We start from the raw sequence: 23,462 nt of genomic DNA on the forward strand, positions 1-23,462 counted from the left end.
GGGAACGTAGGGCGCATGCGTCCTGGTGGTGCTGCAGCGCACCGGGAGCTGCCGAAGGGCGGGGCGGAAATGGGCTGGTGGGGGGGGGGGGGGTGTCGTGGTTTGGCGCACGCGCGTTGGGTCCTCCGGCGCCCCACCTCCTTTCAGGTTTCCCCGCCTCTTTCACCGCCCTTCCGGAAGTGGAGCCGCCCTCGCGCCCACCAGCGGCCACCCCCTGTGGAAGGCCCCGCCCCTGGCCCCGCCCCCCAGCTCTCCGCCCCCTCCTCTAGTGGTGGCGCCGGGTTGCAACCCCGGTTGTGGCGGTTTTGGTGCCTGAGGCCGGGAGCGCGGAGTCGTTCCCAAGAGAGGCGGCCAGGCTATGATCGCCGGGCCCCGGCGTCCCTATCCGGCCAGCCAGACTCCCTGCCTCTGTCTGTATCCTTGCCCGAGCGGTCCCCTCAGCCCGGCCCCGCGGCGCGGTTGGCGGCGGCGTCCGCGGCGCGCCCCCTCCTCCGATGGCGGCGGAGATCCAGCCCAAGCCGCTGACCCGCAAGCCGATCCTGCTGCAGCGGGTGGAGGGGTCCCAGGAGGTGGTGAATATGGCCGTGATCGTGCCCAAGGAGGAGGGCGTCATCAGCGTCTCGGAGGACAGGTACGGACTGCTGCCCCTTGGCCGCGAGGAGGTGCCGGCCTGGCCGGACTGGAGGTTCCCGAGCCAGCGTCGGGGGGCCGTGCCGCGCGAGTGTGGACGTGCTGCCCTGAGTGTATTATAATGCGCATCCAAGTGGTGCTGGTGTCCAGCTGTGCGCCGCTGCCGCCGCCGCTGCGCGGCCCGGGGAGGCTAAGCCCGGACGGCGGTGTGCGCTTCTGCCACGCCTGGGGCCGGGTGGCGCCCTCGGGTGCACGGGTGGCCCTTGGGCTAACGCTGTGCGGACCACCGCACCTTGATCCACCTCAGCACCAGAGAGGAAGAGGCGGAGACTGCCCTGCCCTGCAGGTGTGTGCGTGGAGATGATGCTCCGAGCTGCCTCTTCAAGATAACTCATGGTTTTCGGGTACTCCCTGGTTCTTTGGTCTCCAGAGTGAGAAAGCAAATGCCACTCCCTTCGCCAGACGTTCCGTCTGAATCCACACATAGCCCGAGTTGAATGAATAATCCAAGTTGTGAAACGAGTAACTTTGGGCTTCTCGTTGTGCCTTCTCTCTTTTCTCCTTATCTCTTGGAGCAAGGGGAAGCTCCGAGAACAAGCAAGGGACCACTGCTGCAAATAACTCGATTTCCTTCCCTTCGTTTGCTTCCTTTCTTTTTGCTTAATTTGCAGAAGTGGAGCTACTTGTACTGCCTTCACTATTTCACCGTTTTTGCTTTAACTTAGTGTCCTTTAATATGCAGGGAAAAAGGTGTACAAAGCTAATTTCCAGACGAATGCTGCTTGAATATAGTAGTTACGGTCATGTAACCAGAACTGTTACTTCAGTGATGTCTGCAAGCTTTCTAAAAAAATAAATAAATAAATAAATCTAACGCTAGAGAGTATGTGACAAGGGGCCCTTACCTTAAAACGGTGGTTCGGTTTTCTTAATATAAGTTCAAATCATGCTAAGGTCGAGATATTCACCCTCCATGATTCCTAAAATTGCAGGGATAAAGCAGCTAAGTGTTCATTACTGTGTTTGGAGTCACTTCAGCACTTTGCATTTAGTGTGGTTTCAAAACTTTTGCTTGATCTATTCCCATCTTAGCTTCTTCAGTATAACTAAGACGAGAGTATATTAATAGCCTGCCCTTGTCTACATCATGCTCTATACAAATGGCTCCTGATTCATTTCCCACGCAGACACAATGGAAAACATTGTAAACATACACCGATGGAAAGCAGCAGTGAACAAAAGAAATCCATGGCTGAAATGGACTAGATGGATATAGGAGCTTTTTGAAATGCACAAACAAGCTGTATGAAAGTGTAGAATTTTGCCACATAGGCAAAATTCTATTAAAAGAGACTGCTTCTGGACCTGGAAATTCTGTCATCGAATTATTTTTAAGGAATATATTCTATAAAATGTACTGATATTTGTCACTTTCCTTGTCTGTAAATATGAGAGATGAAGCTGATCAATTCCTAAGAGCTGTAGGAAATTAATAAGTAAGTTCATTGCATCAAGTAAGAGAAGGGGGAAAGGTAGATAGATCTAAGCTCTTTTAATGTGACTTTTGAAACTTTTGATTCTCTTTCTACTACGTTTACTTTGGAATTGTTATTTTTTACTAATTGGTTTTATTTATTTGGGAGACAGACACAGAGAGATCTCCTATCTACTGCTTCACTCCCCTGAAAGCCCAACTGGAGGCCTGGGCCAGCTCGGGCTGAAGCCAGGAGCCAGGAACTCAGTCTGGGTCTCCCACGTGCATGGCAGGAACCCAACTACTGGAGCCATCACCTGCTGCCTCTCAGGTGCACATTACCAGGAATCTGGAATCAGAAGCAGACCTGAGACTTGAACCTGGGCCCTCTGATGTGGGATGCAGGCATCTCAAGCCCCAGCACCCCACTACTTTGAATGAAACAGCTGTAGTGAGGAATATTTTCCATATTTGGAGAACCTGAAGTAATAATTCTGAAAGAAACTGAAGAATAAATTTCAGTTTATTACAGGACAAAGGAAAATGTTTACTTAGCTTGATTTTTATCTTCTTAGTTTAATAATAGAAATTTAATAATAGAAATTATTTCATCATGGAGTTGCTATTATATAAATAAGATCCATGCACAAGTCCAGGATTATTCCTTACATATCTTTTATTATTACAAGCTCACATGTGAAAATAATTATTTAGAGCTCAGTTTTGTGTATGGTTTTCATTAAAAGAGAATTCATCTGTTTTCTCACTTTTCAAAATCCAGAGTTGATGTCACTTGACATAATGCTAAAGATATGAAAATAGAATATTGATTGTCATCAAAACCTACAAAGCCATTACCATTAACTGCTTCAGCTAGAGCTAGTCATCTTCACTCCTGAACTGTCAGGTGAAGCCCAAGCAGTATCTTAACCACTGTGCCAGTGCCTATCCTCTGTAAGTTCTTAGGAACCCTTGGATTTTCATTTGGACCTCTCACTCTGTATAGCTTTCATTTCTGCTTTCAAAAATACATAACATTTTCTGGTTTAAGCAGTGTTATATATCCTTCATGTACATTTTATCTCCTCTTTGGAGTTTCTTATGGAGTTTCATGTGCCATCTTAGTTATCTTCAGGGCTTAAGCTAGAACCTGACAAACAGTAGCACTTTGTTGTATCAGGAACTGATTTTTTTTCAAACATTCCTGAAAATACAGCATCTTAACTATGGTGCATATTTAATTAATGTTTGTTGAATGAATTTTATGATGAGTTATGACGAAAGGCTTATGTGGACAAATGTACTCTTGTTTGTAAAGTTGTTGGACTGGGTGGCTTTCTAAAGTGCCCTAAGATCAAAAGTCCATGCTTAGCCTCATGTATTCCATCAACAAACATGGGTACAAAACAGTGATGAAAATGATAAGTTCCTTTCAAGATGCTGACAGTTCAATGGGAAATTTTAGAGGAATATTGCTTAATAAAACTAAATCACTACCTCCAAGATTTTGTATTGAAAAGAAAATTTTCAGGATTCCATAGACCTTTTGTCTCCTAAATTTTACCTTCCTTTAGAACATTCTTTCACTTGCTTTACTGTTTTTGCCCTCAAACTGCCCTTGGTAGTGGGGTGATATACTCAAATCTTCCAACCCAAGAATAGGTGCCTTCAAGTTCATCTTGGTACAGTTCAGTTAACTTCTATAACAACGGAAGAAATCTAAATGAACCTAAGAAATATACAAACAGTGATTTTTTTTTAAATATTATTTTTTTTGACAGGCAGAGTTAGACAGTGAGAGAGAGAGAGACAGAGAGAAAGGTCTTCCTCCCATTGGTTCACTCCCCAAATGGCCACTACGGCCAGTGCACAGTGCCAATCCGAAGCCAGGAGCCGGGTGCTTCCTCCTGGTCTCCCATGTGGGTGCAGGGCCCAAGCACTTGGACCATCCTCCACTGCCTTCCTGGGCCACAGCAGAGAGCTGGCCTGGAAGAGGAGCAACCGGGACAGAATCTGGCTCCCTGACCAGGACTAGAACCTGGGGTGCTGCCGCCACAGGTGGAGGATTAGCCTAGTGAGCCGCAGCGCCAGCCCAAACAGTGATTTACAAGTAAAGATTTTCAGTGCCTCCTGATGCAGAGACTGTTCCCAGAACTCACTGGCCTTAATCCCTTAATCTCAGTCTGTTTTGCTTTGATTGGAGCTGGGTTCTGTACCACCTAAACACACCACACTTTGGTTCTTTGGGTTCCTCTTGCTCGGCCTCTTTCTGGATGGTCTTTTCTGAGTGAATGTTGTAACGTTCCAAGCTTAAGAGCTTCCTCAGACATTTCTGTTCTTTTTGGTCAAGACTTAACGTTTAATCTACAGATTGTCAGGGGCCCTCTTGTTTGGTGGTAACTTCTTTTTTTTTAAAAAATATACTTATTTATTTACTTATTTATTTGAAAGAGTTACAGAAAGAGAGGGAGAGACCATCTTCCATCTGCTGGTTCACTCCCCAGATGGCTACAACAGCCAGGGCTGGGCCAGGCCAAAGCCAGGAGCTTCATTCACATCTCCCATGTGGGTGGCAGGGGCCCAAGGCCTTGGGCCATCTTCCACTGCTTGTCCCAGGCCACTAACACAGAACTGGATCAGAAATAGAGTAGCCAGGAGAGGAACCAGCAGCCATATGAGATGCTGGCCTCACAGGCAGGTAGACAGTAGCTTTGCCTACTAGGCTTTGGGAATGGCTCTTTTTTTTTTTTTTTTTTTTTTTTTTTTGACAGGCAGAGTGGACAGTGAGAGAGAGAGAGACAGACAGAAAGAAAGGTCTTCCTTTTGCCGTTGGTTCACCCTCCAATGGCCACCGCGGCCGGTGCGCTGCAGCCAGCGCACCACGCTGATCCGAAGGCAGGAGCCAGGTGCTTCTCCTGGTCTCCCATGCGGGTGCAGGGCCCAAGCACCTGGGCCATCCTCCACTGCACTCCCTGGCCACAGCAGAGAGCTGGCCTGGAAGAGGGGCAACTGGGACAGAATCCGGTGCCCCGACCAGGACTAGAACCCGGTGTGCCGGCGCTGCAAGGTGGAGGATTAGCCTATTGAGCCGCAGCCCGGGAATGGCTCTTATATTCTGACTTTATTTGGCATTAATTTATGCAACATAGTTAGGTGTATTCTCTGGAAACCACATGCCTTTCACAAAGGAGATAGGCAATATGTGTTCACCAAGTGAATTAAGCAAAGCTGAACAATCTTTACCTTTTGGAATTTCCTTGAGCAAAGCCTTAAGCTGAGCCTGAGAAGGTTTAGCAGTTTGCCTTAGGCCAAGGTAACAGTGTGACACAGGATAGCGGTGAGAATGATCAGGGTCAAGGTAGGGGTTAGATTTTTTTTTTCCCCAACTCCAAACTACTGTGACTCTAAGTGGCCATGACTGTTTCTTGAAAAGATAGTTAAAATAGAAGATAGAAGTTTCATTTCCTCTTATAAACCCCTATAGTACTGGCTCATTTAGCTTTAACCCTCTTCATTGTGAAATTGTACTATCTCAGTTCTCTCCTTCAATTATTAGTTTCACTAATAATTAGACCTCGGCTCTGTTCAGTTGAGTTCCTGATGAGGTTTTATGTGCTATGTATTTTATAATATTTGTGTAAAGTTTTGAAAGAAAAGCAAATCAAAATCTTTCCCCTAGTGCAAACATTTCTGAAAGTTGAAGGCTTCCTTCAGCGATGGAGTGAGGTCTTTGAAGTCAGCAAAATTAGAACCGTAATCTTTGAGTGTGTGAAATCTGTTTAGTGGCATAAAATTGATAAATTTCTGGCTATGCACTTGAGACTCATCATTTGGCAGTGATAACTACTGGTTTCAAGATTCCAGAGAAAGAATTTGCTCCATATGATTGTTGAAAACTAGACCTTTACCCTGAATTTAAACATGATGCCACCTTCGTGTCAGTGAACATTGTCTGCAAACAGGCTGCCTGTGCGTTTCTGAAGGTCAGGCACAGGCTGTGTTTTTAAGGAACGATCACTGTGGAAAACTTGTTCAAGGAAGCTCACCAGAGGCGGCTCAGTTTCAAGTGCCCCCAGAGCTCCCTCGTGGCTCTGAGTTTCCTATAGTCCTGCTTTCTGTCTAGGACCTCACAGAGGTTAGTCAGCGCACGTTCACCCCGATGTTGCAGCACCATGAAAAAGGTTATTAGGGCTGCAGTTCTATCAGTCCTAAAACAAGTGATTCTCAGATCATGAAGCCCTGACCAGCTATCTTAGACCTCAAGCATTACCTAACTTACTGTGAAAAAGAAAAATGGGTGAAAGGCACAGGATTTCATAACCAGAGAGACTTTAGGGAAGTGGTCTTTGCCAAGCAAACAAAACCGAAACTTTTAGAAAGAAAATAGGACTTCTGACTTGTATAGCATTTCTTCCTGGCTCTCTGCTTTTACTTTTTTTTTGTTGTTGTTGTTTATATATTGTTGAGAATCATCATGATATCATTGAAAAAATAATAGCCTGGGAGATACCAAAACAAGTACACTTGTGATTGGAGATAATTACAAATAGTGATCTGTTGATATCTGTAATGTTAATTATATACAGTATATGCTTACTGAGAAGAATGTGGCCAGCAAGCTCAGGTTTTCTTCTCAACTTCAGTATAAGAATAGAAAAAATTCAAAAGGAGGCAATAAACCTTTATTTTTTTATGAATAGGTTTCCCAAGGAGAGAGCCATAATTAATTTAGAGTCTCCCTAGCAGAAAAAAATAACTTTCTTGTGCAAGTTCAGCAAGCAATCTCATTAACTTTTTTTTTTTTTAAGGGCAAGGAACTTCATCCAAAAGCTTCATTTAGTCATTACTAAAAATTATTTCAGAGGTATAAGAAACTAACCAATAAGATCAGAAATGAAGAAGTGTGGTTTAATTGTCTCTTGCCTGGGAGTGCTAATTTGTGCCCGGATGTACCTTTCATTTAAGGATTCCTGGAAAAGGACTGGGACTGGGAGCCAGATCTCAGCCACCTCTGCTCTCCATTGACCTTGGCAGCTCCTAACGTGTCCCATCCCTCTGAGCCTCAATTTCCCCATCTTCAAAGGAGGAATTTAGATTTCCTAATACTGTATTGTGCCCACATAATGACCAGATAAACATAAAGTCTGCACAACCACATTATCCTTTTTTTTTTTTTAATTTAATTTACTTATTTGAAAGACAGAGTTACAGAGAGAGGTAGAGACAGAGAGAGAGGTCTTCCATCCACTGGTTCCCTCCCCAGATGACTGCAACGGCTGTAACTGTGCTGAACCAAAGCCAGGAGCCAGGAGCTCTTCTGGGTGTCCCACATGGGTGCAGGGGCCCAAGGACTTGGGCCATCTTCTACTGCTATCCCAGGCCATAGCAGAGAGCTGGATGGGAAGAGGAGCAGCCAGGATTAGAACCGGCACCCATGTGGGATGCTGGCGCTTCAGGTCAGGGCTTTAACCCGCTGCGCCATAGCATCAGCCCCACAACCACATTATCTCGAAATTTCAAGTTGAGAAAGCACATAGTGGGGAGAAAAGCAGCACATTTGCATGAGATTGTTAGCACTGCGTGGTGCAGCTTTAAAACCATGCTTTCCTTCCCCTAGCTTTTGGATGGTAGTGACATTTATTCCAGGATGAAATGTTAAAGAAGTGTTTATCTTGTGTTGGTGCCTAATACCCAGCTGAACTGGATTCACTGCATTCCTACTTCTAGATGAGTCCTTTATTTCAGGCACTGAACACTTTTTAGCTCTGTTTGGTTTGCTGGCACCCACATCAGGACCTGGGTTATCTTGAGTACTGCTTAGGAAACTTTTTGACCATATAGCAAACTAAGAGGTATATTTAGCATTGCTACCTGAGATGCTGTCCCGTGTACACAAATATGTAATGGAAACAAAAGTTTTTATGAAATGATGTCCTTTTAATGTGATGTGCACACTCATACTTTCTGATCTGTTATTGCCCTTATAAAATCCTGCTTGTGACCCTTTTGATTAATTTCCATTGGATAGTATCCAAAATTATGAAATTTGGTTTATACTCCCTCCAAAAATAAATTTATTAGATATTTCATGATATGTAAATAAGAGAATTGTTTAGCCACATTCATGAGGTGATGGGTGTGCTTGTTTTGTATCCTTGCTGCAGTAAGCTAGGAAAAGAGCAGAGAAATGACCATTAATAGATTATGAACAACAGTTTGAAATATGATGCTTTAGAGGAGTGGTTTGAAGGTTTGTACCCTCTTTTTCTCTGTGAAGTTTGTTTTCTAGAAGATGGACATATGATTCAGCTTGGGGACCTACTTCCTGCCAGACTGACTGGAAGCCTCTAAGTCAGGGTGTAAATTCTGAAGGGTATAACCACTATTCCAGCCCAGAGTCTGTTTTTTTTTTTTTTTTTTCTGACAGGCAGAGTGGACAGTGAGAGAAAGAGAGACAGACAGAAAGGTCTTCCTTTGCCGTTGGTTCACCCTCCAATGGCCGCCACGGCCTGCGCACTGCGGCCGGCACGCCGCGCTGATCCCAAGGCAGGAGCCAGGTGCTTCTCCTGGTCTCCCATGCGGGTGCAGGGCCCAAGCACTTGGGCCATCCTCCACTGCACTCCCGGGCCATAGTAGAGAGCTGGCCTGGAAGGGGGGCAACCGGGACAGAATCCGGCGCCTCGACCGGGACTAGAACCCGGTGTGCCAGCACCTCTAGGCGGAGGATTAGCTTGTTGAGCCACGGCGCCGGCCCAAGCCCAGAGTCTGAAGGAGGTTGGAAGAAACTAGGAGTGCAGCATTGTTGTTAGTTTTAACATTTATTTGAGAGTCAGAGAGGGAGAGAAGAGCTTCCATCTATTGGTTCACTCAACAACCAGGGCTGACTGGGGCCAAAGCCCGGAGCGGGGAACTCAGTCCAGGTTTCCTTGTGGGTGGCAGGGCCGATTACTTGAGCTATCGCTGCTGCCTCCCAGATCCATATTATTGGAAAGCTGAGATCAGGAGCCAGAGGTGAGCATGAAACTGAGCCTAGGCATCTTAACTGCTAGGTGAACACCCAACCTAGAATGCAACATATTGAGCAGCTGTTTGAGTGACTGCATTTTGGCTTCCTGCGATATGTTCATTTATTACTTAGTTTTAGGACTCAGAAATGATGCATCTCATCTAAATTATGAATGTCGGTTGCTAATCTTTCTTGATGATTATGCTTTTCTTTTTAAAACAATTTTTAAAAATCTGTCTCCCCTTCCCCTCTCCCTCCTTACTCCTTTGTTACTTCTTTTGCATTTTATTTGAAGGCAAAGAGAGATACAGATGAAGAGAAGAGATAGAGAGATATCTTTCATCTGCTAGTTAATTCTCCAAATACCTGCAACAGCCAGGGCTGAGTCAGGTGGAAGATAGAAGCTGATGACTGCATCTGGGTCTCTCACTTGGTGGTCAGGGGCCCAGGTACTTAAGGCATGATTTCTTGCTTCCCAGGGTGTACATTTGCAGGGAGCTGGATTGACAGCAGGGAAGCTGGGACTTGAAGCAGGCACTGTACTATGGGATGCAGACACGCCAAGCAGCAATTTAACTGCCTGCCAAACACACACCCCTTATGCTTTTCTTTTTAGCTGGGGCAGATTTACCTACAACATAGAGCTATTTGGAAATTCTTTACACATTTTCCATTAGTTATTAATTTTTAAAAAAAATTTCTCCAGTTTTTAAGGATTAACTTAGATTTTAAACAGTCACAATAAAAAAATCTCTTTTGGAGTGTGTTTACCTTTAAATAAAGAAAATATAACCACAACAAAGAGTAACTGCTCATAAACCTCTTAACATATTCTTAGTATTTTACATATTTCCTTCAGGCAGTTTTTATGATGCGGTATTCAAAAATATGATTGTAATCATATATATTCGTGCTCCCACTTAAAATTGGGCTAGCATCTATGTAATTTTTAACCATCATTTTAAGTATATATTGTCTTGGCTTTCAGTGTTCACTTATACCTATATTTATTTAATACTTGGTTTATATTTATATACTTGACCATGGATTTACCTACCAGCAAGGGAAATCCTGTTTTCAAGGTTCTAGCAATATAGTGGATATGTCATAATTTATCCATCTCTGTATTGCTATCTATATTTAAAATATTTTTCTGTTTTATAAATGTTGTAATGAATATTGTTGTGCATATTGGTGTCTCCTTACCACCCACTCTCCAAGTTTTTGATTATTTCTTTGAAATATTAAAAGAAGAAAGTGCCATATTTCTTTCTAGAGGTTTATGCTACTTTAAAACATTTATAGTAGGGCTGGTGTTTGATGCAACAGTTAAGTAGCCACTTGGGAAGTCTGCATTCCTTATAGGAGGACCTGGTTCATTCTTTTTTGAGCTTCTTTGCTTCCCATCCAAATTCCTGCTATTGCCACCCTGGGAGACAAATGATGGCTCAAGTACTTGGGCCCCTGCCACCCATGTGGAAGACCCAGATCAAGTTCTGGACTCTAGGTTTTCAGCCTGGACCAGTGCTGTCTGTTGCTGGCATTTGGGAAGTGAACCAGTTATGGGAGATCTCTGTTGATCTCTCTTCTCTCTTTCTCTCTCTGCCTCTCAAATAAATAAAAAGATTTTAAAAAAAGAAAATAAACAGATTTTATAAAAGATTTGAATATTTTAAGAGTTATCTTGGATAACAAAGATTAGGCTCTCAAATTTTTGTTTGTAGATTTCTGGATCCTCTCTTCTCTGAGCATGTAAGCTGTGAGGTTTACTCTATTGTTTTTTTTTTTTTTTTTTTTTTTTTTACCACCACTTTCCAGACTTGCCCCATGAAAGCCAGTGATCAGGAGAGGCATGTAGGGAGTGGGTGCTTTTGCAGGCTTCTGTATCTCAATTTGCTGTATTGTCCCAAAACAGTTTGCTCATTATACCCACTGGCCACCTTGAGGGCAAGGGCTATATCCTCATGTCTTCTCATTTAGTAAGCTCTAACTAAATAGTCTTCACCTGGAAGTCTGGGCATTATAAACTGGCAACTAGTGCACTAAAGTCCGACCATGTACAGACTTTGAGTGCTCCAGACATGGATTTTTCAGAAGTTTTAAATTTGCAGTCAAGGTTTAAAACACTAATTTCACATAAAAATCCAGATTGCCAGCTTCTCTTGACAAATGGAAAGATGTTGCTGTGCCAAGTTTTGAAATCTCTCCTGTAGATCTTTGCTTTTGTTCAGCCTGCATGGGCCAAGGTTATCAGAGTTGGATGGTGAGAGGTGAGTTCTACTTTGTCTGGGCTGCCTAGTGGGAAAACAGCACATGAGAACCAGAGTCTTCCTCCAAGATCTGAGAGGCTTCCCCTTTTATAGAGTGGTTCCAGCTTTGAGTTTTTGTTGTGTTGGTTTTTTGTTTTGTATTTGGAAGAATAAAAGGGAAATTGAAAGCTATCTAGAAAGCATATTTCCACAAACTTAGTGGGGGTTTTGGAGAGGAAGCATATACTTCAAAAATTAAGACATTTCTTATAACAGATCCTGATGTTGTACAAGGAAAATATGTAAATAAAGGTAAGTGTTGGTAAGTTGAGGCTGCCATTTACCCTTCCTTATTCCTTCTGTGAAGGTGTTGTTTGGGACCAGGAGACAAAGCCAGGGAAGTCTGGGTTTGACTGTTTGCCACTAACCAGTGGTGTGATCATAGGCAAGACATTTCACTTCTAAACCTTAGCTGTAAAGGGGGAGTTAAAAAAACTTACCTCATTGGCTTTTTCTCTGGGCTAAATGATTCACTGTGGTAGAATGTTGGCACCCAGCCATTCTTCCATTCCTCCACGAATATTAGGGTTTTCTCCCTGTTCTTCCAAAATCAGTTTCTAATTCTCCAATGACTGTCTGATGTCTTTTACTCTTCTTTATCTTTTCTTTGTCTTTTAATCAGTCCTAGTGTTTCTCTTTCTGTTACTCCTCTAGTTTCTCCCCGTTTTGATTTGATAAGGCAGTGCTTCTGGAAAGAGTACTCAAGCATCACATTAGTAGCCTGACGACTTTTGGAAAGTGACTTTCCTTCCTCACTCTTCACCTGAAGTTGATTTCTCATAATTTTTAGTTACCTCATATATGTGAAAGTTCTTTATATACCATAGGCTTCTACAAATATTAAAGGTTGTTATCATTTAATTGGTCATAAGCACAAAATATGGAAATATACATTTTTATATTAGAGTTTGTATTTTTCATCTTCATTTTAAAAATAGGTATATCACTACATGTAATATTTAAATATATTAAAATTGTAATTTTAGAAAAACTTAAAGTTATACTATTGCTTTTTATTTTGTAGATCTGGATTAATATTTTCCTGAGTCAGTTTCTATGCCTTGCTGTTAGAATCTTAGCAATCTGTTTTAGTATTTATTGGCACTTCTGGACCTTGGAAAATAGTAGCTGTTTTATGTTTTGTATGTTGATCTTGTTTGGAGAAGGGGTATTGGGAATGGATAATTTATTTAATTTTATTTTGACTTTTGGAATACTTTTGGATATATTTGATTTATTAAATTCTGTTTACATTTCAAAGCTTATTTAGATTGTTAAATAATTTTGAAGAATAAACAATTTTTCTCCAGAAGGTAAAATTAAAGAGTTTAGTTATGCTTAATCTGAATAATTAGCTGAGTTGGCATGCTGATTGGACGAATCAAATTGATTTGGAATTTGGTGGCAGTGTGATTTCTCTGACTTATTTTTCTTGTTGAGCTTCCATTTGGAAAGTTCCTCTCCTATCAAATATATTCAATATAGATCCTTTAGCCCTTTTTGGAAAGGATAGGGCAAAGCTTGAAGAAGGAAAGTTCACTCTGAAAAGGTTCAAAGTAGCAGAGGGAGAAGAGGAGACATGGGTACAAGTCTGCAGGCTGCTGAAACATGTGTGAGTTTGTCAGTAGGGAGAGCATATTTCTGTAGGGTGTGGTCTTCCATCACTTCATTCTCATTTTTTTTGTTTTCCATTCAAAAATATCCTGCCTTATTCTTTAAGAATTTCTCATTACTGTGGTGGGCACTGTGGTACAGTGGGAGTGCATGGGTTCCGATTCTGCCTCTGCTTCTATCTAGCTTCTGGGGAAGCAGCAGATGATGACTCAAGTACTTGGGTTCCTGCCACATACGTGAAAGACCTAGATGGAGTTCCTGGCTCCTGGCTTCAGCCTGCCTCTGCCCTGACTGTTGCAGCTATCTGGGGAGTGAACCAGGGGATGGAAGATCTCTTTCTCTGTTGCTCTGCCTTTAAAATAAATTAAATAAATAAGCATTTAAAAAAAAATCCCAAGCCTTTAAAAAATAATTTCTAATGACTAAATTAATACTTTAGAACTGTACACTTCTAGAAGTATGGATCAGTATCAGTTTTTTGATTTTAATATTTTATTTGTTTATTTGAAAGGCAGTCTTAACAGAGAGAGAGGGAGATCTTCTGTGATAAAGCCAGGACTGTGATAAAGCCAGGAGTACGGCCCCAAGCATTTGAGTCATCTTCTGCTGCTTTCCCAGGAACATTAGCAGGGAGCTGTATCGGAAGTGAAGCAGACAGGACTCAAATTAGTGGTCATATGGGATGCCAGCTTCATAGGCGGTGGCTTAACCTGCTGCACCACAATACTGACCCCCCTCAGTATCAGCGTTGAACCTGAAGAACTATATATGCTCCAAGTTGTTGATTCATTGACAAGTGAACCAAAGGTTGATTTTTTGAGATAACTGTGTTCTGAGTAACTTCCAGGGGTCTTAGACATTGTTCTGCTTGTCTTGGCTATATTTTGGACCAAGCCCTTTTTGATGTCTTACTGCTAAATAATGATTAGGAAATTCTATTCTTGATCATGGAAGACTGAATATGAAGTTGAAAGCTTGAACCAATGAGCAGGGTTTTTTTTTTTTTTTTTTAAGATTTATTTATATGTTTGAAAGGCAAAGTTAGAGAGAGAGAGAGAAATATGAAATTGAAAGCTTGAATCAATGAGCAGGTTTTTTTTTTTTTTTTAAGATTTATTTATTTGTTTGAAAGGCAAAGTTACAGAGAGACACAGAGAGAGATTCCCTCCACTGATTCACTCTCCAAATGGCCACAACAACCCGGGGCTGGGTCAGGCTGAAGCCAGGAGCCGGGAGCTTCATCTGGGTCTCTCACGTATGTAGCTGGGACCACACAGGCACTTGAGCTATCTTACACTGCTTTATCAGGCCATTAACAGGGAGCTGGATAGGAAGTGGTACAGCCAGGACTTGAACTGGTACCCATATGGGATGCCAACATTGCAGGCAGTAGATTGACCACTGTGCTACAATCTGGCTGCTATGGGTGGTTTTTAATTTGCACATATATCAAGTTCGTTTTTTGGGGAATGCTGCTGTAGTCAGTATTTTCAGTGCTCAGCATTGCTTATTTCTATTTTTCCAAAACTTTTACTTAAAAAGTTGAACTGTCTGTTGCTTTTGTTGGTGACAGACTGTGTTTATATATGTGGACACATAAGGTTAATACTGGTAACAAAAACTGGATGCATTTGCAGAGAGAATGGGGTAAAAATGGCAGAAACATTTAGTTACTTGAAAGTGAATTTTGCAAGGAGGTTGCAACAGTTTGAGAATCGAATTATACTACAAAAGAAATAAGATTTTATAAAAATAAAATTATTTATTTGTGTTCTGTTTCCTATGAAACTAATTAACCAATACCATAACTGAAGTTTTAAATACTTGATGAAAAATAGCTGGAAAAAAATAGATACTGGCCAGTTAGATTTAAGAAATAATTGTCTTTTTTTTTTTTTTTTAATTTATTTGACAGGTAGAGTTATAGACAGTCAGAGGCAGAGAGGAAGGTCTTCCTTCCGCTGGTTCACTCCCCAAATGGCCACAAAGGCCAGAGCTGGGCCGATCCAAAGCCAGTAGCCAGGTGCTTCTTCCTGGTCTCCCATGCGGGTGCAGGGCCCAAGCACTTGGGCCATCCTCCACTGCCCTCCCAGGCCACAGCAGAGAGCTGGAGTGGAAGAGGAGCAACCAGGACTAGAACCCGGCGCCCATATGGGATGCTGGTTCCACAGGCGGAGAATTAACCAAGTGAGCCATGGCGCTGCCCCCCTGGCCTTGTTTTTAAGTTAATAGTTCATATAAAGGGTTTTCAATGTGTATATTGTGAAAAAACTGCATGGGGTTCAAACTTTTTTTGCACCAAAATAAATGTATCTTTCATTCTATTTTCCATGAACCTGTTGAAGTACCCTCATTCATGCACTCATACAATTCTGACATCTGTGCTGTGAAGTTAACCACCTGTGGGTTTTAAAATTTTGTGAAAGGAAAACTGATAGGATTTGCACATGCTCCGATAGGTGCCCTGAAATGGATCTCTGTGGGCATATCTGCTTTGGCAGATGTAAGCTTTCACTGCTCTGGGGATTAGTGGTGTTTGTGTGTGGCCACCCTTCAGTAACCTCCTCCTCCTCCCCATCTCCTCCTCTTTCCTCATCTTGTCATAGCTGCGTTCCCTCAGCACACTCTTCATGTGTTTGTTAAAGCGCTGCCTCACGTGCATTGACAGTGTTCACCTTCTGCCCTGGGTCCCTCATCTCTGTGTCACTCAAAGCCTTCTAGCTCAGGGTCTAGAACATAGCAGGCAAAATTGGAGCAATGTAGGCTTGTGTTGTGTATTTGGTCATGGTGAGGGAGGGAGTCACTCTGTAAACCAGTTGTCTTCTAATGATATATAATAATGGCGTCTCCTAGCTTTCTTTGATACAGAAACCAGCTCTGAGATTTCTTGGCAGGAAACTCAAGTATCTTGCAGAACCCAGGGACAGGGATGTAATAGGGCCTGAGGAATAGAACCAAGATTGGAGCACGAGGAGAACCCAACCCACAGATCCCCTCTCCCTTCTGCTTCATTCTCTCTTGCTCCCCCTGGTTTCCTTCTTAGTCCACGTGGCAGAACAGAGCCGCCAGCTGTTCCTGAATTTTACATGCTACAGTCCAGATACGCAGGCAGAGATTGATGTCAGGCTCCCAGCTTTAGTTGCAGAATTCCCTGGGAAAGGACTTACTGGTCCACCCAGGGTCAGCTGTCCACTGGGGATTGTGGCATCATCCCTGCTGCTGTCTGTGGGTGCAGAGAGGAGAGGGGGAGGGGCAAGTCTCAAAACAGTGCTGTGCAGTCATCAGTCCAGTTGGTGCCCACCTGGCTGTGTGGGCATGGGGCAGGGGGCTGGGAGAGCTTTGTCCCCGTGTTGTTGGTTGTTGCTCCAATAGCAGCAGAATCATGAACACTGACTTTTGCTTTTTCTCCTGACCATCATTGTTCTGTTTTCCTTTAAATTTGCTCATGTAGCACTTGACATGTTCACATAGCCATTGTCCCCTCGTGACTTCATTTGCTGACTTGACATGTGAACTGCTATTTTTCTGTAGTGACTAAAAGATGGGAATGAGTAGGTTTTTCACTATAATGCTAAGCAAAAGCCACTGTTTTGTGACAAATTTCAGCAGTCCGTGCGTGAGTAGACCCCATTTGGTAACCATATTTCTTAAACTCCAGATCAGAACACATGTCTCAATAAAAGATTTTTTCCCCGATGGATGGACTTACTAAGTTACATCTCATGATATATTTAATAAAATGAAACTTTAAAATAGTATGAAACTAGAGTGGACGGATATTATGGCACAGTGATAGCTTTTCTGTCTCGGGAAGGAAGCTGAAATGCCTCCAGTATGTAATAGTAATTAGTAGTTATTTTTTCTGAGTATGTGCCATGTGCCAGGCACTGTGTTAAGCCCTTTACATGCCTTTTCTCACTTGAACCTCAGGAGGCTTTAATGAAGTAGTATTTTACTCTATTTTAAAGATGAGGAAACAGATGCAGCCAGACAGAGGCAGAGTGGGCATGTGCCCGGTGGTTCTTCAGGCCACACAGCCCTTCCATCCAGCCTCACTGTGCTCTGCCACCTCCTTTCAGGCTCTGCTGAGGAAGGTGTGGAGGGACAAGTATGGAGCCTCCCTGGAAATCCCAACAGGCTGCACTTGGTTTTTCAGAAGAAAAGCTATCACGTCAGCTAACCAGTCAAATATTACAACGTAAGCAGAAAGGGAGTAGATGTCCCTGAGGCTTCCCATTTATGCTCTTGTGACTCTTTTTTACTGGCTCTTAGTATTGGTGTTACAAAATTGTGATGGTGTGAAAATGATCTAGATCCAGTAGAAACTGTAGTTTGAATTTTGACCTTTTCCCAGGCTAGCAATCTATGGCTCCATCCTCTCATGATCTGGGCAACTCCAAGTCAGCCATGCAGTCACAAGAGTAAATAACCAATACCCTACAGTGTACTGTGTTGCCAGTGTTTCTTTTTTTTTTCTTTTCTTTTTTTTTTTTTTAAGATTTATTTATTTGACAGTCAGAGTTACAGAGAGAGAGAAGAAGAGGGAGAGGGAGAGAGATCCTCCATCTGTTGGTTCACGCCCCAGCTGGCTGCAACAACCAGAGCTGCACCAGTCCGAAGCCAGGAGCTTCTTCTGGGTCTCCCAAAACGGGTGCTGGGGCAAAAAGGAGTTGGGCCATCTTCTACTGCTTTCCTAGGCCATAGCAGAGAGCTGGATTGGAAGTGGAGCAGCCGAGACTTGAACCAGCGTCCATGTGGGATTCTGGCACTGCAGGTGGCGGTTTTACCTGCTACGCCATAGCACCGGCCCCACCAGTGTTTTTTGGACACAGGTATTCAACAGACTACCTGAGACTGTCAACACTGTATTATAAAATAGGCTTTATGTTAGATGATATTGCCCAACTGTAGGCTAATATAAGTGTTCTGAGCATGTTTAAGATAGGCTTGCTAAGCTATTGGTTAGGTTAGATATATTAAATGCATTTTTGACTTATGATATTTCCTGATGAATTTATTGGGATACAATCCCATTGTAAGTTCAGGAGCATCTGTGGTATGATGTCTTATGAGGTCTTTGGCTAAGGAAACTAGTATTCTTTGTATTCAGTATTCTTTGTATCAGTGTTGGCTTTTAAGCTAGGAGTAGCTTTGTCTCTAAATGGTTTCCATTGGAATTTTATGCTCTATAAATTGATCATAACTTTTCCTCCACCCCCTAACTCTGCTCTTGTTGATTATGTTTCAGGACTACCTTTGCTGCTTACAATAGATGATCAGAATAGAATGAATGTAGTAGTCTAAATCTTCCTATCTAGGGACTGTGGCTTCTTGAGGTCATGCTTATGGGCCTGGCATTTTTATGTATGTAAGTACTTTGGCCACAAACCACCCTAAAGTTCATCAGTGAATCTGGCAGTGAGAAATTCGAGGAGTAAGAACCCATCCCAAATTATTCCTTTGCTCTTCTCTTTAAGATGCCAGATATTGAACTTCTGAGAAGATTGTGTCAACAACTGTGTGCTTCCTAAAATTGCAGTCTGTTTTCTACTGCGAGTTTTACTCTAGAGCAGAGGTTCCTTATCGGGGTTTAAGTTACAGGTGTGATGAGGTAGTGATACATTCAGCCTTCCAGGTAGCCTGGAGAACCAGAAGCTACCCTAAGTCCCCAGCCCTGGCTGAAGGAAACCTGTCTTATTACCTGGGGTGCTATGAAGGGTTAGTAAGTCTCTCTGTGAGAATACTCGGTGTCTTTTCTGTTGCAACAGACAGATCATCAACCTGGCTGTGCGTTCCCAGTGACATTTTGAGCAAGATATTGAATGATGTGTCCTTTATGTTATAATGTAAGGAATTATCCACAGTTTCAATTGCAGATTTGTCCCTAGGCTGTTGTCAAACATTGCCCTGTGGTAGGTAGCATGAAAGGACTTAACAGGACTTGAGTTAAAACCATACTTCTCCTACATATTCCTTCCTTTTTAAAAAAGAGTTTATTTATTTGAAAGGCAGAGAGATCTTCTACCTGCTGGTTTACTCTCTGGGTGGCCACAACAGCCACGTCTGAGACAGGCTGAAGCCAGGAGCCATCCTGTCTCCCAGTGGTGCAGGAACCCAAGCACTCGGGCCATCTTCTGCTGCCTTCCCAGGCGCATTAGTAGGAAGCTTAGGGAAGCGTAGTAGCCACGACTAGACCCAGCACTCCAATGTGGGATGCTGGTTTTGCAAACAGCAGCTTAACCTGCTGTACCATATCATGTCCCCTTTCCTTTATTATTTGTATAATTTTCCTGATAGTCATCTTTTTGTAAATAAGGAGAATAATACTATATTCTTCATAGGATAGTGGTAAGAATTAAGTAAAGTAATAAATATGAGAATTCTTTGTAGGGGCTGGCACTGTGGTGCTGTGGATTAAAGTTCCAGCCTGAAGTGCCAGCATCCCATATGAGTGCCCATTTTGAGTCCCAGCTGCTCCCCTTTTGATCCAGTTCCCTGCTAATGTGCCTGGGGAAGCAGTGGAGGATGGCCCAAGTCCTTGGGCCTCTACCCCTACATGGGAGACCCAGAAGAAACTCCTGGCTCCTGGCTTTGAATTGGCTTAGCTCCATCCATTGTGGCCATTTGGGGAGTGAACCAGTAGATGGAAGACCTCTCTATCTCTCTTTGTAACTCTGTCAAATAAATAAAATAAATCTTTTTTTTAAAAAAGGAAACATGTTTCTCTAACACTGAATATTAAAAAAAAAATTATAAAGCTTTGTTATGGGTCACAGACTCACATGACCATTGGTGTAAGCAGGTGAAATAGATGAGTGAAGCTGTATGCTTTGCCTTGGAATCAGAGATGCACACGGGAGTAGGGGGGATTATGGCACATGGGAGAGTGTTTCTCTAATGAAAGAGATGACTGCTTCATGGCTCTAGCAAATGTTTACCATGTAAGAATGCTGCAGACCCAGTGTCTCCAGATGTTTGAATTTTTCCAGAAGTGCTAGAATTCCAATCCTAGAAATCTTTCAATTTTTAAAGTTAGTGCAGATTTATTGTTTTTGTTTATTTATTTGGAAGGCAGAGTTACAAGAGAAAAGGAGAGGTGTGCACACACACACACACACACTGACACACACACAGATCTTCCATCTGCTGGTTCACTCCTCAAGTGGCCATAATGACTAGGGCTGGGCCAGGTCAAAGCCAGGAGCTAGGAGCTTCTTCCAAGTCCTCGACATGGGTGCAGGAACCCACGCACTTGGCTCATTTTCCACTGCTTTCCTGGGCTCATTAGCAGGGAGCTGGATTGGAAGTGGAGCAGCCAGGACTTGAACTGGTGGCCATATGGGATGCCAGTACTGCAGGCGGAGACTCAACCTACTCTGCCACAGTGCAGGCTCCTATTTTTTTATTTTAAAAATTTATTTGAGAGGCAGAAGAGAGGGAGCAAGTGAGAGAGCACGCTCTCATCTACTGGTTCACTCCCAAAACACCTGCAACAGCTGGCCCGAAAGCCAGGGAAACTCAATCCTGGTTTCTCAAATGGGTGGCAGGAACCCAATTACGTGAGCCGAGCCATCACCTCTGCTTCCCAGTGTCTGCATTGCAGAAAGCTAGGGTCAGCTTCTGGCTGGGAATCAAATCCAGGTACTCTGACATGGGATGCCCATGACTTAACCAGTGTCTTAATGGCTAGGCTAAATGCCCACCCTCAACTTTACTTTTTAAAAACACTACAGACCAAGGGGCAGGTGTTGTGGTACAGCTGGTTCAGACATTGCCTGGGACACCCACATCCCATATCAGAATGCCAGTTAGAGTTCCAGCTCTGCTTCCAATCCAGCTCCTTGCTAATGTGCCTGGGAAACAGTAAAAGAGGGCTCAAGTACTGGGGTTCCTGCCACTCATGAGAAAGACAGGGATGGACTTCCTGGCTCCTGGCTTCACACTGCCCCAGCCTCAGCTATTGAGAGCCATTTGGGGAGTAAACCAGTGGGTGGAAAATTTCTCTCTCTGCCTTTTGAATAAATAAATAAATCTTTTAAAATCAACAACAACAAAAAATCCACACACTGTAGACCAAACACAATATTAATGTGGATTGGAGTCAGCCTTTTGTGCTATAAATATTAATTTGTTTTGAAAATAATACATGCCAATTTATAATCTTTATTGACAAGGTTTCTAGTTCAAAAAGATGTTTGAATTGAGGTGGCTTCCCTCATCTTGCCCCTGAAAAATTTCTGCTTCAGTTTCTCCACTAAAAGGTTATTGCCTAGATGTGTTGAGGGGAACATGTCACTATCATCTTGTGTTTATGAAACAGAACTCTTGTGGAGTTCATTTTACTACCTGGGAATCAGACTAAGTCTTGAATTTTAGTTAAGAAACAGAAATGTTCCCGAAGACCCAAAGAAAGGAGAGTTTCGTATGAACCTTCAGGGTAACTCCTAGAAACCAAGGAAGGAGTGTGGCTGGGCTCTATGAACGTCAAGGTTTGAGAACCAGAGAGATCTGAGGACTGTGTGGAGCTGTGTTGTGTCATATGACAGCCACTTGACACAAGTAACTCTTTAAGGTTAAATTTAAATGAAGTAAAGTTAAAAATCTTTCAGCAGCATCAACCATATTTCAAATGCTCAGAAGCCACACATGCTGAGTAGCTACCATATTGGACAGTACACTTTGTAGAACACGTCCCTCATCACAGAAATTTCCACTAAGCATTGTGGATAGAGAAGTGGGGGCTTAATGCAGGAGGTCTAGGTAAAGGTTAAACTCAATTAGGGTGGTTCCTGAACTGAAGCATTGGCAATAGGGCACATTGAGAAGGATTACAGAGTTACTAAGCAAGCTTACCCTTGAGGAGGCTGCATAGAGTCGGGATTAAGAGCAAGGGTTGGAGATATATTTGAGTCCTGCTCTACCATTTTTGTTAGCTGTGTGGTCCTAGACAAGTGACTTAAAGCTGTTTCCCAGATTGAAAAGTGGGGATTATTGAAGCCTGGGGGATGGGACCAATAATCCATGGACATTGGGTAGAATGAAAAGGAAGGAAGGTGGATAATGATCAAAGAGAATGCTATGGCCGCTCACCGTGAGGAAGGTAAGAGGAAGGAGATGGATGCTCACCACATTTCTGAAGATGAATGGATTCTGGATTTTTGAGTTGGTCAGTGTCCACGTATGGATAACATGCACTGGATTGAGAGCATGGGCATTGGAATCAGACCGGGGTTCAGCTTCATCACGTAGTAGCTGTGTGACAATGAATAATTAACACACAACATTTAGTGACTTGGACCTTTATTTTCTTAAGTACAAAATAGGGTTAGTGATAGAATTTATCTCAAATGGTTGTGAGGATTAAGGGATATTGTTCATATTGAGATGTATTAAGGGACCGTTATATGGTAAATACTCAATAGATGTTAACACTCCTTGTTAGATAGAATCCATCCTTGAAAGGTGACAATTCAATGTGGAATAATAGAATCATTGTGGATTATACAAATATTAAGAATTTCCACACAAATATGTATTATTAAAACTAAAGGACACCCTTGCTAGATACTTAGAATGTAAGAAAAGTCATTTCAGTATACATGAAGAAGTTGTCCTTTACATTGTTATCACTTGTGGAACTCATTATGCAGATCCTCATAGAGAAATAAGTTTAAGTGAAGTTCCGAGTGCTTAAAGTCCTGAGTGATGAATCTACCCTGAACAATTAAGGAGGATGCTAGGAGTTTTGTTGCATCTGAGATGCACATTAAGGTGCAGGCAGCCTTATCACTGTTTTCTCTGGGGGCTAACGATCCCATGCCTTCCAGGGAACAGGCTAGAGTACTGTCCTTGCATTTCATCTTGGTGACTTGTTTCCAGGATGACTGCTTTTTCATTGTTGCTCTATGAGATTGTTCTTTGCTTTCATTCTAGCATAAATGCAATTACTCACTACTCACTTCTCACTTATCAAAAAGCACAAAGCAGGGAGGCCTTTATTTCTATTGCTTATTTATCTTCAGTGATGCACCCAGGTAGATGTTTTTATAACTGCATATTTGGGAAATAAATTCTCTGTAAGTGAGGGCTATTATAATAATCTAGAAGCTGAATTTTAAGGCAACGGTACAGAAAATGCACCTTTTACAATGGAGCTGACATTTGACCTTTTGGTAACAAGTAGATCTTATTTGCATCAATGGATTATGAACAGAAAGATCACAACATGCTTGCCCATTTTTTTTTTTTTAAAGATTTATTTATTTGAAAGTCAGAGTTACACAGAGAGAGAAGGAGAGGCAGAGAGAAAAAGAGAGGTCTTCCATCTGCTGGTTCACTCCCTAGATGGTCACAAAGGCTGGAGCTGCACTGATCCAAAGCCAGGAGCCACGAGCTTCTTCTGGGTCTCCCGTGCAGGTACAGGGGCCCA

At 42.7% G+C, this 23,462-nt stretch overlaps 1 protein-coding gene across 1 annotated transcript in view; it reads left to right on the top strand.

Moving 5' to 3' along the window:
* The first annotated feature begins 266 nt into the window (after nucleotides 1-266).
* Nucleotides 267-23,462, top strand: part of WDFY2 (WD repeat and FYVE domain containing 2) — a 194,522-nt gene continuing 171,326 nt past the window's right edge. Inside the window, exon 1 of the mRNA XM_062194250.1 lies at nucleotides 267-631. Within this exon, the coding sequence (XP_062050234.1) occupies nucleotides 495-631 (137 nt within the window). The 5' untranslated portion in view covers nucleotides 267-494. The remainder of the gene's footprint in view (nucleotides 632-23,462) is intronic.

Source organism: Lepus europaeus, chromosome 6, assembly GCF_033115175.1.
Source record: "Lepus europaeus isolate LE1 chromosome 6, mLepTim1.pri, whole genome shotgun sequence".
Classification (NCBI taxonomy): domain Eukaryota; kingdom Metazoa; phylum Chordata; class Mammalia; order Lagomorpha; family Leporidae; genus Lepus; species Lepus europaeus.